General features: G+C 60.3%; 1 protein-coding gene across 2 annotated transcripts; it reads right to left on the bottom strand.

The window, feature by feature from the left end:
• Window positions 1-737: 737 nt before the first annotated feature.
• LIF (LIF interleukin 6 family cytokine) lies at window positions 738-7857 on the bottom strand. 2 transcript variants are annotated; one of them, XM_075916988.2, is made up of 3 exons: window positions 7722-7857; window positions 3666-3844; window positions 738-3152 (listed from the first exon to the last, which is right to left on the bottom strand). In XM_075916988.2, the coding sequence occupies exons 1-3, from the start codon at window positions 7792-7794 to the stop codon at window positions 2715-2717; spliced, it is 690 nt and encodes a 229-aa protein (XP_075773103.1). In that variant the 5' UTR covers window positions 7795-7857; the 3' UTR covers window positions 738-2714. The 2 variants fall into 2 exon arrangements, with proteins under 2 accessions (XP_075773103.1, XP_089631370.1); XM_089775244.1 differs by lacking the exon at window positions 7722-7857 and having other exon boundaries at window positions 739-3152; window positions 3666-5283.
• Window positions 7858-12411: the final 4554 nt, after the last annotated feature.

Genomic DNA, 12411 nt, shown 5'->3' with positions numbered 1-12411 from the left:
GGGATGTTAGATGGTCCGGGCTCCGCCAGCCTCTCAGGAGTCTTTGCCAAGGCTGGGCGGGCGTCTGGGAGGTGGTTCGGTCTTTGATCTGATTTGGCTGGTTTCTCCGCGCGGGCCTGTGGGGCTTTTGAACACCTGGGAGCTCTCGGGCACCGAATCCCGCTGCTTTTCCCCACTATTGGGGTCACTGTGGGGCCGCAGAAGGACATAGATTGTAGGTTCCCAAACTGGGGAGAAATTCCAGGGGGGGGGCACAAGGCAACTCAGCCCCCTCCCCCCCTGCAAGACTTGCTGGAGTGGGGGGAGGTTGGAGTGTCCCCAGCAGACTTCAAAGGGCAATACCTGCTCTGCTCTTAAAAGGGCAATTTTTTTTTTGTACCAGTAACTTTTTTTTTTAACACTGGTCCCAGGAATTAAAGGGGCCACAGCTAGTTTTTTTTTTTTTTTTTTGCTCAGGAACTCGGGTGGTTCGAATGTGCAGTAAGGGACGACATGACCCCCAACACGGTGTGTAGCCCGCTCATGGGCCAGGCTCAGCTTCCCCCCCCCCCCCCGGCCCCGTCATTTCACCCCTACGGTCCCATTCCTGAAGAACTGGTAAAGGCTTCATCCAGCAGCCTGGACTCAGCGCGAAGAGGGTCTGAGAGCGAGGCCAGAGGAGTGCGAGGCCGTGAAAGAAACAAGGCCAGCCATGGGGAAACTCCCCCGTAACACACCAAGGGAGAGCGAAGAAAACCACAGGGGGGAAAAAGCCAGCTTGCGCACATTTATTTGGTAAAAAAAGACAGTCTCAAAATATAAAAATAAATATTTAAATAACAGACAATATATTATTATTAATTATTATTATTATTATTATTATTATTAATTATTATTAAAAGTTCTTTGAAACATCCGGCATGGGACATCCAGCCATGCAGACGCACACACGTTACCCTGTCCCCGTGGCACCATGTCAGCATCATTAGCACGTACAGCACATGTGGGGCCCCCCGCCACCTCCCTGCCATCCCGTCTAGGTCTGGCCCCATTGCACAGCAAGTGGGGGGGGAGAGGGGAGCTCAGGAAAGCTGAGCTGATCAACAACACGCCCAATGCTAGGGTCGGTGTCTATGGGTGGTGCACATTCACGCCCGCCTCAGTGCATAATCATAAATTTATTCCGCACCGGCACCGCAAAAATTGGCCCCCACGGCAAAGATGACAGGGAAAATTGCTTGGAGGGGCCTGGACTCTGTTTTGCCTGAATAACCCGGCTCCCTCCTCAGCTGTTTGGGGGGGAGAGGAGGAGCGTCTCCCGCGATTAACGGACGACTAACCAAGTGCCTTCCCCGAGCGAGATGGCGGGCGAGACGCTCGTCTGGGCCGCGCTCCGGGCCGGCTGCGGACCCCGCTTACGGGAGGGGGATACGAGGGGCGTGTTTTGAAAAGGCCGCCCAATGACGGGCCGGTTCTGGCTTGCCGGCAGCGCAGCCTGGGACGCCTTCCAGGGTCCGAGCCAGCTCCGAAGAGGCAGGGTCCGGCTGGGGTGGAGGGGCAGTGCGATACCCCTCCTTTGCGCAGGCCTGACTAGCAGCAAGCTCCTCCCACCGGCCTGACCAACAGCAGGCTCCTCCCACTGGCCTGACCAGCAGCAAGCTCCTCCCACCGGCCTGACCAACAGCAGGCTCCTCCCACCGGCCTGACCAGCAGCAAGCTCCTCCCACCAGCCTGACCAGCAGCAAGCTCCTCCCACCAGCCTGTCCAGCAGCAAGCTCCTCCCACCATCCTGACCAGCAGCAAGCTCCTCCCACCGGCCTGACCAACAGCAGGCTCCTCCCACCGGCCTGACCAGCAGCAGGCTCCTCCCACAGGCCTCACGAGCAGCAAGCTCCTCCCACCGAACTGACCAGCAACAAGCTCCTCCCACCGGCCTGACCAACAGCAGGCTCCTCTCACCAGCCTGACCAACAGCAGGCTCCTCCCACCGGCCTGACCAGCAGCAGGCTCCTCCCACCATCCTGACCAGCAACAAGCTCCTCCCACCGGCCTGACCAGCAGAAAGCTCCTCCCACCATCCTGACCAGCAGCAAGCTCCTCCCACCGGCCTGACCAACAGCAGGCTCCTCCCACCAGCCTGACCAGCAGCAGGCTCCTCCCACAGGCCTCACGAGCAGCAAGCTCCTCCCACCGAACTGACCAGCAGCAAGCTCCTCCCACCGGCCTCACCAGCAGCAGGCTCCTCCCACCGAACTGACCAGCAGCAGGCCGAACCTCAAAGGGCCACGCTCTCTGCTCCCGTCCCGTGGCCGTCAGGGGACCAGGTGGCTCACGAAGGACACAGCCCGTCCCCTGCCCCCTCCCCAGCCGGCTTCTCAGCTCCCGCTAGCCCCGATCCAGCCCTCCTCCCGCCCCCCGCATCCCTCTGCCCAACCCGCCCCTTGGCTCCATTCCAGGGCCTGCCCCCCGCCCCCGCGTCAATAAATGAACGGGCCGGGGGAGGTGACCCATAGGAAGCCAAGGGGGCTCTGTCATAATCAACCATCGGGGCACGGAAGCGGGGGGCGGGGGGTCTGTCCCACGTCGTGCAACGGCGGCGGCGGGAGGAAAATCCCCGAAAGCTGCAAGCGCGGCGGCTTCGCCCGCTAGGCCGGCTGGCCAGAGGGCGCCGGCGGCTCACGCGCACTCCCCGTGGCCCACGGGGGAAGCGATAGCGTCCGGGGGGGGCGGGGCGCTCAGTCCTGCGGGAGGTGCGGCAGCAGGACGCGGACGGCCAGCGCGATGACCTGCGTGTACCGCCGCAGCACCTGGCAGCCCTGTTGCTTCTTCAAGAAGACGCTCATGGACTTGGTGCTCTTCCCGTAGACCACGTCCACCTGGTCAACCCGGTACTTGGTGCACAAGAGGCAGGTCAAGTTGGAGAAGAGGCCCCGGGCCGTCTTCGTGGTGTTGTGCAGCCGCTCCAGCAAGTCCTGAGCCTCGGGGTTCAACTCCTTCTGGTCCCGGGTGATGTTGCCCAGCGAGGCGTTGAGGAAGGCGATGACTTGGTAGAGCGCCACCAACACGTCCTTCCTGGGGCTGGTGCGGTTGGCGTGGAAGGCCGGGAAGAAGATGCCCTCGGCCTTGCAGAGCTGGTCCGCGTGGCTGCTGAAGGGGTCCCCTTGGCGGGCCAGCTGAGGGAGGCGGGGAGGGAAAACGTGAGGAGGGAAACTGAGGCGCGCAAGCCCTGCCTGACTCCCGGGACATTCCTCAAGAGGGTTCTAGTCCTCGCTGGGCAGGAAACGGCCCCGTTGTTTTCTGGGGGTCCCCTTACCACGGCGTTCTAGGATTCCCCTACCAGGGAAGGTCTAGATGGGGGTTGGTCCTGCCGGGAGGGCAGGGAACTGGACTTGAGGACCTCTCAAACTATGTGTAAATTGAAATCCCCCTAAAAACCCTGTTTTGTTTGGTGTAAATACTTTTCAACTCATACACCTGGCACACAGTGGGGAGAAAAGAACTCCGCGAGCAATTCAGGAGTGTCACCTTGCCATCCAGCCCTCCGGAAATCCTAGCCCACTGATCCCGGCCCCTCTGGCCCCCCGTCCTGGCCTGGCTCCAGGAGGGGCTACTCAGGGCATGACGCCCAACAGGAAGGCTCCGATTTTCCATGACGCGGAGCCCCCCGGCCGGCGGGGGAAACTTACGTAGAGGCTGAAGAGATCCCGGGCCGTGGCGTTGAGCAGGGCCACCAGCCTGTGGGTCTGCTCCTCCACGTTGTGCTTGCAGAGGTTCAGGTTCTCGCACATGGGGCTGGGCGTGTCCACCGGCAGGGCCTTGCCGGCCGCCAGCCGGCAGTGGAGCAGCAGCAGCAAGGGGACCGCACCTGTGCGCCGGGGAAAGCGAGAGCGGTGAGCCAACGGGACGGACATCCCCTCTTCCGTCTCCCGGTGCGGCCCAGACGACAACACCCGCTGCCCTGTGTCGGCCCTCGTCCGGCTGTCTGCACCCCCCGAGCGCCGGCCCCGAGTGACCCAGACGACAACACCCGCTGCCCTGTGTCTGCCCTCGTCCGGCTGTCTGCACCCCCCGAGAGCCGGCCCCGAGTGACCCAGACGACAACACCCGTTCCCCTGCGTCTGCCCTCGTCTGGCTGTCTGCACCCCCCGAGAGCCGGCCAGTGTGACCCAGACGACAACACCCATTCCCCTGCGTCTGCCCTCGTCCGGCTGTCTGCACCCCTCGAGAGCCGGCCCCGAGTGACCCAGACGACAACACCCGCTGCCCTGTGTCGGCCCTCGTCCGGCTGTCTGCACCCCCCGAGAGCCGGCCAGTGTGACCCAGACGACAACACCCATTCCCCTGCGTCTGCCCTCGTCCGGCTGTCTGCACCCCTCGAGAGCCGGCCCCGAGTGACCCAGACGACAACACCCGCTGCCCTGTGTCGGCCCTCGTCCGGCTGTCTGCACCCCCCGAGAGCCGGCCCCGAGTGATCCAGACGACAACACCCGCTGCCCTGTGTCGGCCCTCGTCCGGCTGTCTGCACCCCCCGAGAGCCGGCCCCGAGTGATCCAGACGACAACACCCGTTCCCCTGCATCTCCGCCCGCCCGGCTGTCTGCACCCCCCGAGCGCCGGCCAGTGTGACCCAGACGACAACACCCGTTCCCCTGCGTCTCCGCCCGCCTGGCTGTCTGCACCCCCCGAGCGCCGGCCAGTGTGACCCAGACGACAACACCCGTTCCCCTGCGTCTGCCCTCGTCCGGCTGTCTGCACCCCCCAAGAGCCGGCCAGTGTGACCCAGACGACAACACCCGCTGCCCTGTGTCGGCCCTCGTCCGGCTGTCTGCACCCCTCGAGAGCCGGCCCCGAGTGACCCAGACGACAACACCCGCTGCCCTGTGTCTGCCCTCCTCCGGCTGTCTGCACCCCCTGAGAGCCGGCCCCGAGTGACCCAGACGACAACACCCGCTGCCCTGTGTCTGCCCTCGTCCGGCTGTCTGCACCCCCCGATAGCTGGTCCCGAGTGATCCAGACGACAACACCCGTTCCCCTGCGTCTCCGCCCGCCCGACTGTCTGCACCCCCCGAGAGCCGGCCTGTGTGACCCAGACGACAACACCCGCTGCCCTGTGTCTGCCCTCGTCCGGCTGTCTGCACCCCCCAAGAGCCGGCCAGTGTGCCCAGACGACAACACCCGTTCCCCTGCATCTCCGCCCCCCGGCTGTCTGCACCCCCCGAGTGCCGGCCCCCATGTGGCCTGGACAACAACACCCGTTCCCCTGCGTCTCCGCCCGCCCGGCTGTCTGCACCCCCGCTGGGTGCAGCAGGAATGTGGCAGGAATTCTCCTGCGGGTTTCTTTCTTTTGTGCGTTCCCAGGTTGTGCAATGAAGCTGTCACTACCTGCAGGCGTGCGCCGAGCGTGCCAAGGAGAGGGCAGGGCAGGGACGGGGGGGGGGTGGGCCCCGTTCCCTAGGCGCCTGCTGCCAACACCGACCCACGCTGGCTAGTCCCAGCAGCCTTACAGGTGGCGCGGTGACTCAGTTTCCCTAGGGCAGCCCGCCAGGAAAGCCTCTAACGCCGCCCAGCTGATTAGCAGAGCGCATCCCCCCCCCCCCACACACACACCCGCCGGCAGCGTCTGCGTCTCCTGGCGGGGCACCGCCGTGCCCGCCGTGGGGCGCAAACCCCAATTCATTCTGCCCACGCCGCGGAGCCGGGGTGGCCGTGGGAAAGCGAGGGGCACGCTCTGCGGTCTCCTCGCTCCCTCTCGCCCGCTGTGACTGTCAGATCTTGGGGGCAGAGACTGGCAGAGGCCGTCCCTGGTCTTGCGGGTCTGATCCCTTGTTATTGTAGGCCCTACTGTAATGGGCGCCGTAACAGCAGGCGCCTCGTTTTGCCGCTGCGGGTATTCCCGTGCTGGGGGGACTTGCGATCATTTTCGATGACCCATCCGCTGTCGCACACACAGACCCCGCCCCCCCGTCCCGTCTCCGGGGCGCTAACGTCGCAGCAAAGAAACGGTACGGGGAATGTGGCCGGCACCCAAGGGTGCTGCTTGGCCTCATTTGTCTCGACACGCGTCTCTAAGGAGGCCAGAGGCCTTCGGCACAGCAGGGAGCCCGCCCTCGTGGAAAAGGGAAACCGAGTCACGCCCGGCCGGTAGCCGAGAGCAGCCAGGATCAGCGCCCGCGCCCGTGCCGAGCGGGCCCAGAGGCAACGGTTCCCGGGAAGCTGTCGGCACTTGTCGAAGCCTCCGGCCCCGCGTCGGGAAAGAGAATTGCTCTATTTACTCCGGGGGCGGCCACATCCGCGCCCTAATTTGGACCGGGCCTTGGATGGGATTTCCTTTCGGTGTCGCAATCGCCCCTCCGGGCGCGGCTGCGTGCGGAGAAGGGGCGTTTTCCGGGGCTGCGCGGAAAGGCCGGGCGTATGATTTCCGGAGGGGGCGGGAATTCTCGCTCACAATCCCCCCCCCCGAAGTCGTTTTCCAGCACGGGGACTCGAGCCGCACTCAACCGGGCCCGGATTGCTCCCGGACGCCGACAGAGCCACCGCAGGCTCAGTAAAGTATGCTAATGAGGGGCTCATTTGCATGCGGCGCGACCGCATTGGCAGCTTTTCTGCCGCCAGGGGTGTTGGCGCCCAAAGGAGCCCGGGGGACCGTTTCCTTTGGCGCCCAAACCCCTTTTCCCGCACGATCGGCAGACCTCCTTTTGGGGGGATCTGGCGGGAAAAGGGGTTTTGTGCGTGAAGAAAACACCCGCACGGCTTGTGTTTGCGCCCAAACCCCTTTTCCCGCACGATCGGCAGACCTCCTTTTGGGGGGATCGGGCGGGAAAAGGGGGTTTTGCGCACGAAGAAAACACCCGCACGGCTTGTGTTTGCGCCCAAACCCCTTTTCCCGCACGATCGGCAGACCTCCTTTTGGGGGGATCGGGCGGGAAAAGGGGTTTTTTGGTGGGCGCCAGACGAAAACGTCCCCGCGGCGCGTTTGCGCGCCGCGACGGAGCGGCAGAACAGATGCAAATGAGCCGGCGAGGCGTGCAAATGAGCCGCTCGTGCGCGTCTTTCGGGGCAAGAAAACTGGCCGCCTCGGAGCGCTTCCCTGCATCCGGGGGCGCTTCGTTCCCGGCGGATCTGGCGCTGCCGTACCGCGGCGCCCACGCGTTGTGCTCGGCGCGGGAACCTGGCACGAGGCTGGCCCCGAATGCCACGCCCCCTCCACACCCGTCACAATCTGGTCCCCCCCCCCGGTTCCCCGCAAGGATGTGAAGATGCTGGTGGGCTAGAAACGTCGACCAAGCGAGACCCCTTCCCCTCACACACCGGCGAGTTTTTCCGCAAACTCAGATGATTTTGCGGAAAAACTTGCCAATCTAGACACAGCCGCCGAGTGTGGGAGGTGGCCCAGCCGGGGCGGATTTTTGAGCCTGGGGGGGCTGGCTGCCTGCTGAGTCGTCCCCCCCTCTTTTCTGCTTTCAATCAGCTCCGTTCCCAGTGCCAACTTCCTCCTGACGCGAGTTTTCCTGCCCTCCCAAAGCCGCGTCCTGAGCTCTCCGCAGCTCCCCGAACCCACCCGGCTTGCGAGGGTTACATTTCCAGCGTTAGGTGGCACCCGGCCAAATTCATCCCGGTTTCGCCGCCTGCTGCCAAATCTTAGCACTGCTCACGGGCCGGGGGAACGTGCGTTTCGGGCGTCTCCGCACCGAGCTGCGCCCACCTTGGCCCCGGGGTTTGCAACCGAAAAAGTCTTTTTTTTACCTGCCGGGAGGGACTTCATCTTTAACTGCATCCCAAGAGCCGGGGAGTGGCGTTCACGGGAGTTTTCCGACATTCGTGTTCATACCGGGGGATTTCTCTGCTTTATATACGGTCTGTGTTGTAAGAAGGGGGGCAGAGGGGGGGAGAAATGTTAAGAAGATTCATTCAGGAAGTCAGCGACTCGCTGGAAAGAGTGAATGAGTTTTTTCGACTTTTGTGTGGGGCTGATAACGTTGAGCTCATCGGCTGTGGTTTGCCGGCTCTCAATTGTTTGAACGGTTCGATTCAAGGAAAACCCGCGACGTCGCAAGCTGACGGTGCTCAGGGGAAAAGCGGGGGGATTTCAGCCACGGGTCACTAGGCAATGTGGCGACTCACCCCGGGGAGGGGAAAGTGTTTGCCGTTTCCGGAGGGCGAGTCGCACCGCCCACGTCCCTGCTTCGGGATTTCCCTCTTTGATTTTGGACAGGTGAGACGGCAGCCCCAGCTCCGTCGAGTTTCCCCCCCCAGCGATCACACTGCAGCCGGAGAGGAAATTGCCAAACAGACTTTTGTCATGAATCAGGGCGGAGGGAGAAAGGCACGGACTTGCCCTGTCTGCCGCCAGAGGCCACCGCCCCGGAGGGAGGGAACAGAAGAGGGGATCATCAAGCAGCCCCCCCATCACCCATTTCCAGCCCCCTCACAAATAGAACAAAACAACATCCTGTGGCGAGGAGTTCCACAGGTTGACTGGGGTTTTTGTTTGTTTGTTTGTCTGAAACCTGCTACCTAACATGGAGACGGGTGCATGAGCTTAGCCCACGTAAGACACCATCCCTGCTCATCCTGGCTCATCGCCATGGATAGACCAGGAACGTAGCTCACTCTTTTTGGAGCCAGCTTAAAGGTCTGGCTTTCGGAGCGTCCTGTGGCGAGGAGTTCCACAGGTTGACCATTTGGGGTTTTTTTTGGTTTGTTTGTTTGAAACCTGCTACCTAACATGGAGACGGGCGCATGAGCTTAGCCCACGTAAGACACCATCCCTGCTCATCCTGGCTCATCGCCATGGACAGACCAGGAACGTAGCTCACTCTTTTTGGAGCCAGCTTAAAGGTCTGGCTTTCGGAGCGTCCTGTGGCGAGGAGTTCCACAGGTTGACCGTTGGTCTTTTTTGTTTGTTTGAAACCTGCCACCTATTAGCTCCCCCTGCTGGCCCCAAGTTCTTAGATGGTGGGAACGAGTCAGTAACTTTTCCCTTGTCACTTTCTCCACACCTGTCACGAGGTCTGGGAGCACTTGATCGACTAACAAAACATGGAGATGGGAGCATGAGCTTTCACGGGCACAGCCCATGTCTGCCCATCACCATGGATGGACCAGGAACATATCTCACCCTTTTTGGAGCTGTGTTAAAGTCCTCACCTTTGCCGCACCCTGTGGCGAGGAGTTCCACAGGTTGACCATTTGGGGTTTTTTTGTTTGTTTGTTTGTTTGTTTGTTTGTTTGTTTGTTTGTTTGTTTGTTTGAAACCTGCCACCTATTCACTCCCCCTGCTGGCCCCAAGTTCTTAGATGGTGGGAACGAGTCAGTAACTTTTCCCGTGTCACTTTCTCCACACCTGTCACGAGGTCTGGGAGCACTTGATCGACTAACAAAACATGGAGATGGGAGCATGAGCTTTCACGGGCACAGCCCATGTCTGCCCATCACCATGGATGGACCAGGAACATATCTCACCCTTTTTGGAGCCGTGTTAAAGTCCTCACCTTTGCCACACCCTGTGGCGAGGAGTTCCACAGGTTGACCGTTTGGGGTTTTTTTTGTTTGTTTATTTGAAACCTGCCGCCTATTTGCTCCCCCTGCTGGCCCCGAGTTCTTATATGGTGGGAACGAGTCAGTAACTTTTCCCTTGTCACTTTCTCCACACCTGTCACGAGGTCTGGGAGCTCTTTAGAGACTAACAAAACATGGAGATGGGCGCATGAGCTTAGCCCACGTAAGACACCATCCCTGCTCATCCTGGCTCATCGCCATGGACAGACCAGGAACGTAGTTCACTCTTTTTGGAGCCAGCTTAAAGTTCTGGCTTTCGGAGCGTCCTGTGGCGAGGAGTTCCACAGGTTGACCGTTGGTCTTTTTTGTTTGTTTGAAATCTGTCACCTATTCGCTCCCCCTGCTGGCCCCGAGTTCTTAGATGGCGGGAACGAGTCAGTAACTTTTCCCTTGTCACTTTCTCCACACCTGTCACGAGGTCTGGTAGCACTTGATTGACTAACAAAACATGGAAATGGGACCATGAGCTTTCGTGGGCACAGCCCACGTAAGACACCATCCCTGCCCATCCCAGCTCATCGCCATGGATGGACCAGGAACGTATCTTTCTCCTTTTGAAGCCGTTTTAAAGTCCTGGCCTTCAGCGTGTCCTGTGGCGAGGAGTTCCACAGGTTGACCGTTTGGTTTTGTTTGTTTGTTTGAAACCTGCTACCTATTCCCTCCCCTTGCTGGCCCCGAGTTCTTATATGGCGGGAACGAGTCTGTAACCTTTCCTTCGTCGCTTTCTCCACCCCTGTCACGAGGTCTGGTAGCACTTTAGAGACTAACAAAACATGGAGATGGGCGCATGAGCTTTTGCGGGCACAGACCACTTAAGACAACATCCTTGCCCATCCTGGCTCATCACCATGGACGGACCAGGAATGTATCTTGCTCTTTTTGGAGCTGGGTTCAAGTCCTGGCCTTTGCCGCGTCCTGTGGCGAGGAGTTCCACAGGTTAACCATTTGGTTTCTGTTTGTTTGTTTGAAACCTGCAACCTATTCACTCCCCCCGCTGGCCCCGAGTCCTTATGCGGCAGGAACAAGTCGGTAACGCTTTCTCCACGCCTGTCGTGAGTGTGTCGACCTCTGTCCTCTCCTCGCGTCGCCGCCTCTTCTCGAAGCTGAAAAGTCCCGGTTGGTTCCATCTCTCTTCCTAAGGCCGCTGTTCCATTTTTGGAGCCTTTTCCGGAACCTTTCCCGATGCCGAGAGGAGAGGAGGCGGCCACATCTGCACGCCGTCTTCCAGATGTGGATTTATCCGGCGGCAGCTAACCTGCTCGGGAAAATGTTTCTTTTCCAGCTGCAGCGCCAGGAGGCTGCTGAAATCGCATGCTCCCCTAATTCTCACATTGGCCCCTTTTCCTGGGTCATCTCTGCTAACGGCTTGGGTGCCTGTCCTGCAGGCAGTGGGGTGGTTAAGCCAGCAGGGGGCGCTGTCTTCTCCGAGTCGGTACGAACCCCGGGGCCCCGGGCTGGTGCGAGGGCAGGCGTGGGTAATCATTTTCTCAGTGGGGCCACGTCATTCATTTTGGGACATGGCTGCAGGCTGGCTCCACCCCCGGAAGGGGCGGGGCCTGCGGAAGAAGAGGCGGGGCTGGGGATTGGGTGGCCAAAAAATACCCCCCGCAAAATAAACCACCGGGAAAAACTTCGGTTGAAAAGAAAAAAGGGGGAGACCAATATTAAGCAGAAAAAAAAAAAGGTCACTGTGCCTTTAAATTATTACCACGCCCCTTTCTCCGGTCCCAGAAAAACAGAAAATACCGGTATTCTCTGGGATGGTTTTTTAACCGACAGGAGGGCAAAATACCGACCTGTCCTGGCTGAAGCTCTTGCGTAGCAGGGCCAAACGTTCGTAGCCAAAGCCTCTGAGTTTACACGTTTCCCTGGTGTCTGATTCTCTCTCCGATTGCTGTTCCTGCCGGGAGGAGATCGCAAGGGACGAGCTGACCTCGAGTTTCGCCCCCGCCCACGCTGCCCCGGAGGCGTGCAAGTAGCAGTGAGCACGTGCCACAAAGGCCGGGAGATTTGGGTTTCCCCGCATAACTCCAGTTTGCTGGGCTCCTGCGCTGCTCGACTGAGCTGTCTTCGGGACGCATTGCTGGGACAGACGTCGAGCGGAACCGGCGGAACTCCCTGCTGCTGGATTGCCAGAAGAACTGGGCACGCACACGGGTGGCAAACGGCAGCCGCAGGGCCAGCCGGGAGGCTACGATTAGTGGTCTGTCTCCACTTGCGCCCTCTTTCGAGAGCGGGATGCAAACGAAGCCAGTCGAAATTGCAAACGAAGCGCGGGATTTAAATAGCGTTGCACAATCGCGCGACGGCGCTATTTCGAAATAACGGACGCCGGTGAGACGCCGTCAAAACCCTTCTCTCGAAATCGCCCGCATCCCTCGGACAATGAGGTTTCCCGGGTCTGTCGCGAGACGGGTTTTCTCTCGAAAGCGCCGCGTCTGTTCTTTCGAAATAGCGCCGAATATGCAAATGAAGCCCGGGCTGTTTAACGCCCGACTCCATTTGCACGTTCGCACGTCTCCATTCGCATCCCTCTCTCGGATTTTCTTCGAAACTGTACAAACGAGTCAGCCCGGGCGCCAAAAAAAATTTACAATCTTTCCCTTTCCTGGGATTTTTTTAAAATGTCACCGTTATAACGTTGGCGTAAACCGTCCAGAGGTCCAGTCCCTATCTGATCCTGCGAAAACCTCGCCAACGTAAAACCAGAAGTTCTCTTCCTACGTGCCCCGGCTTCCGAGAAAGTCCGGACGTTACACACGCCGGTCGATTCGCTTGGCCCCCACGCCCGTCTGATCCCGGCGTCCAAACCGAAAGAGAGAGAGAGAGAGATCGGGAAACGCAGCTCGAAAACGACCCCGGGCGGATTTCCGCA

Source organism: Pelodiscus sinensis, chromosome Z, assembly GCF_052426305.1.
Source record: "Pelodiscus sinensis isolate ZL-2025 chromosome Z, ASM5242630v1, whole genome shotgun sequence".
In the NCBI taxonomy this organism is placed as follows: Eukaryota; Metazoa; Chordata; order Testudines; family Trionychidae; genus Pelodiscus; species Pelodiscus sinensis.
The sequence above is the reverse complement of the archived record's forward strand: the minus strand, read 5'-3'. Positions and strand labels throughout refer to the sequence as shown.

Bases quoted from the DNA above. Each gene is read 5' to 3' on its own strand.
- LIF (XM_089775244.1), bottom strand. From the start codon at position 4,316: ATGGGTGTTGTCGTCTGGGTCACACTGGCCGGCTCTCGGGGGGTGCAG. The intron at 3,153-3,665 runs GTAAGTTTCCCC...CGCCTCCCTCAG, and splicing joins GGGATCTCTTCAGCCTCTAC to CTGGCCCGCCAAGGGGACCC.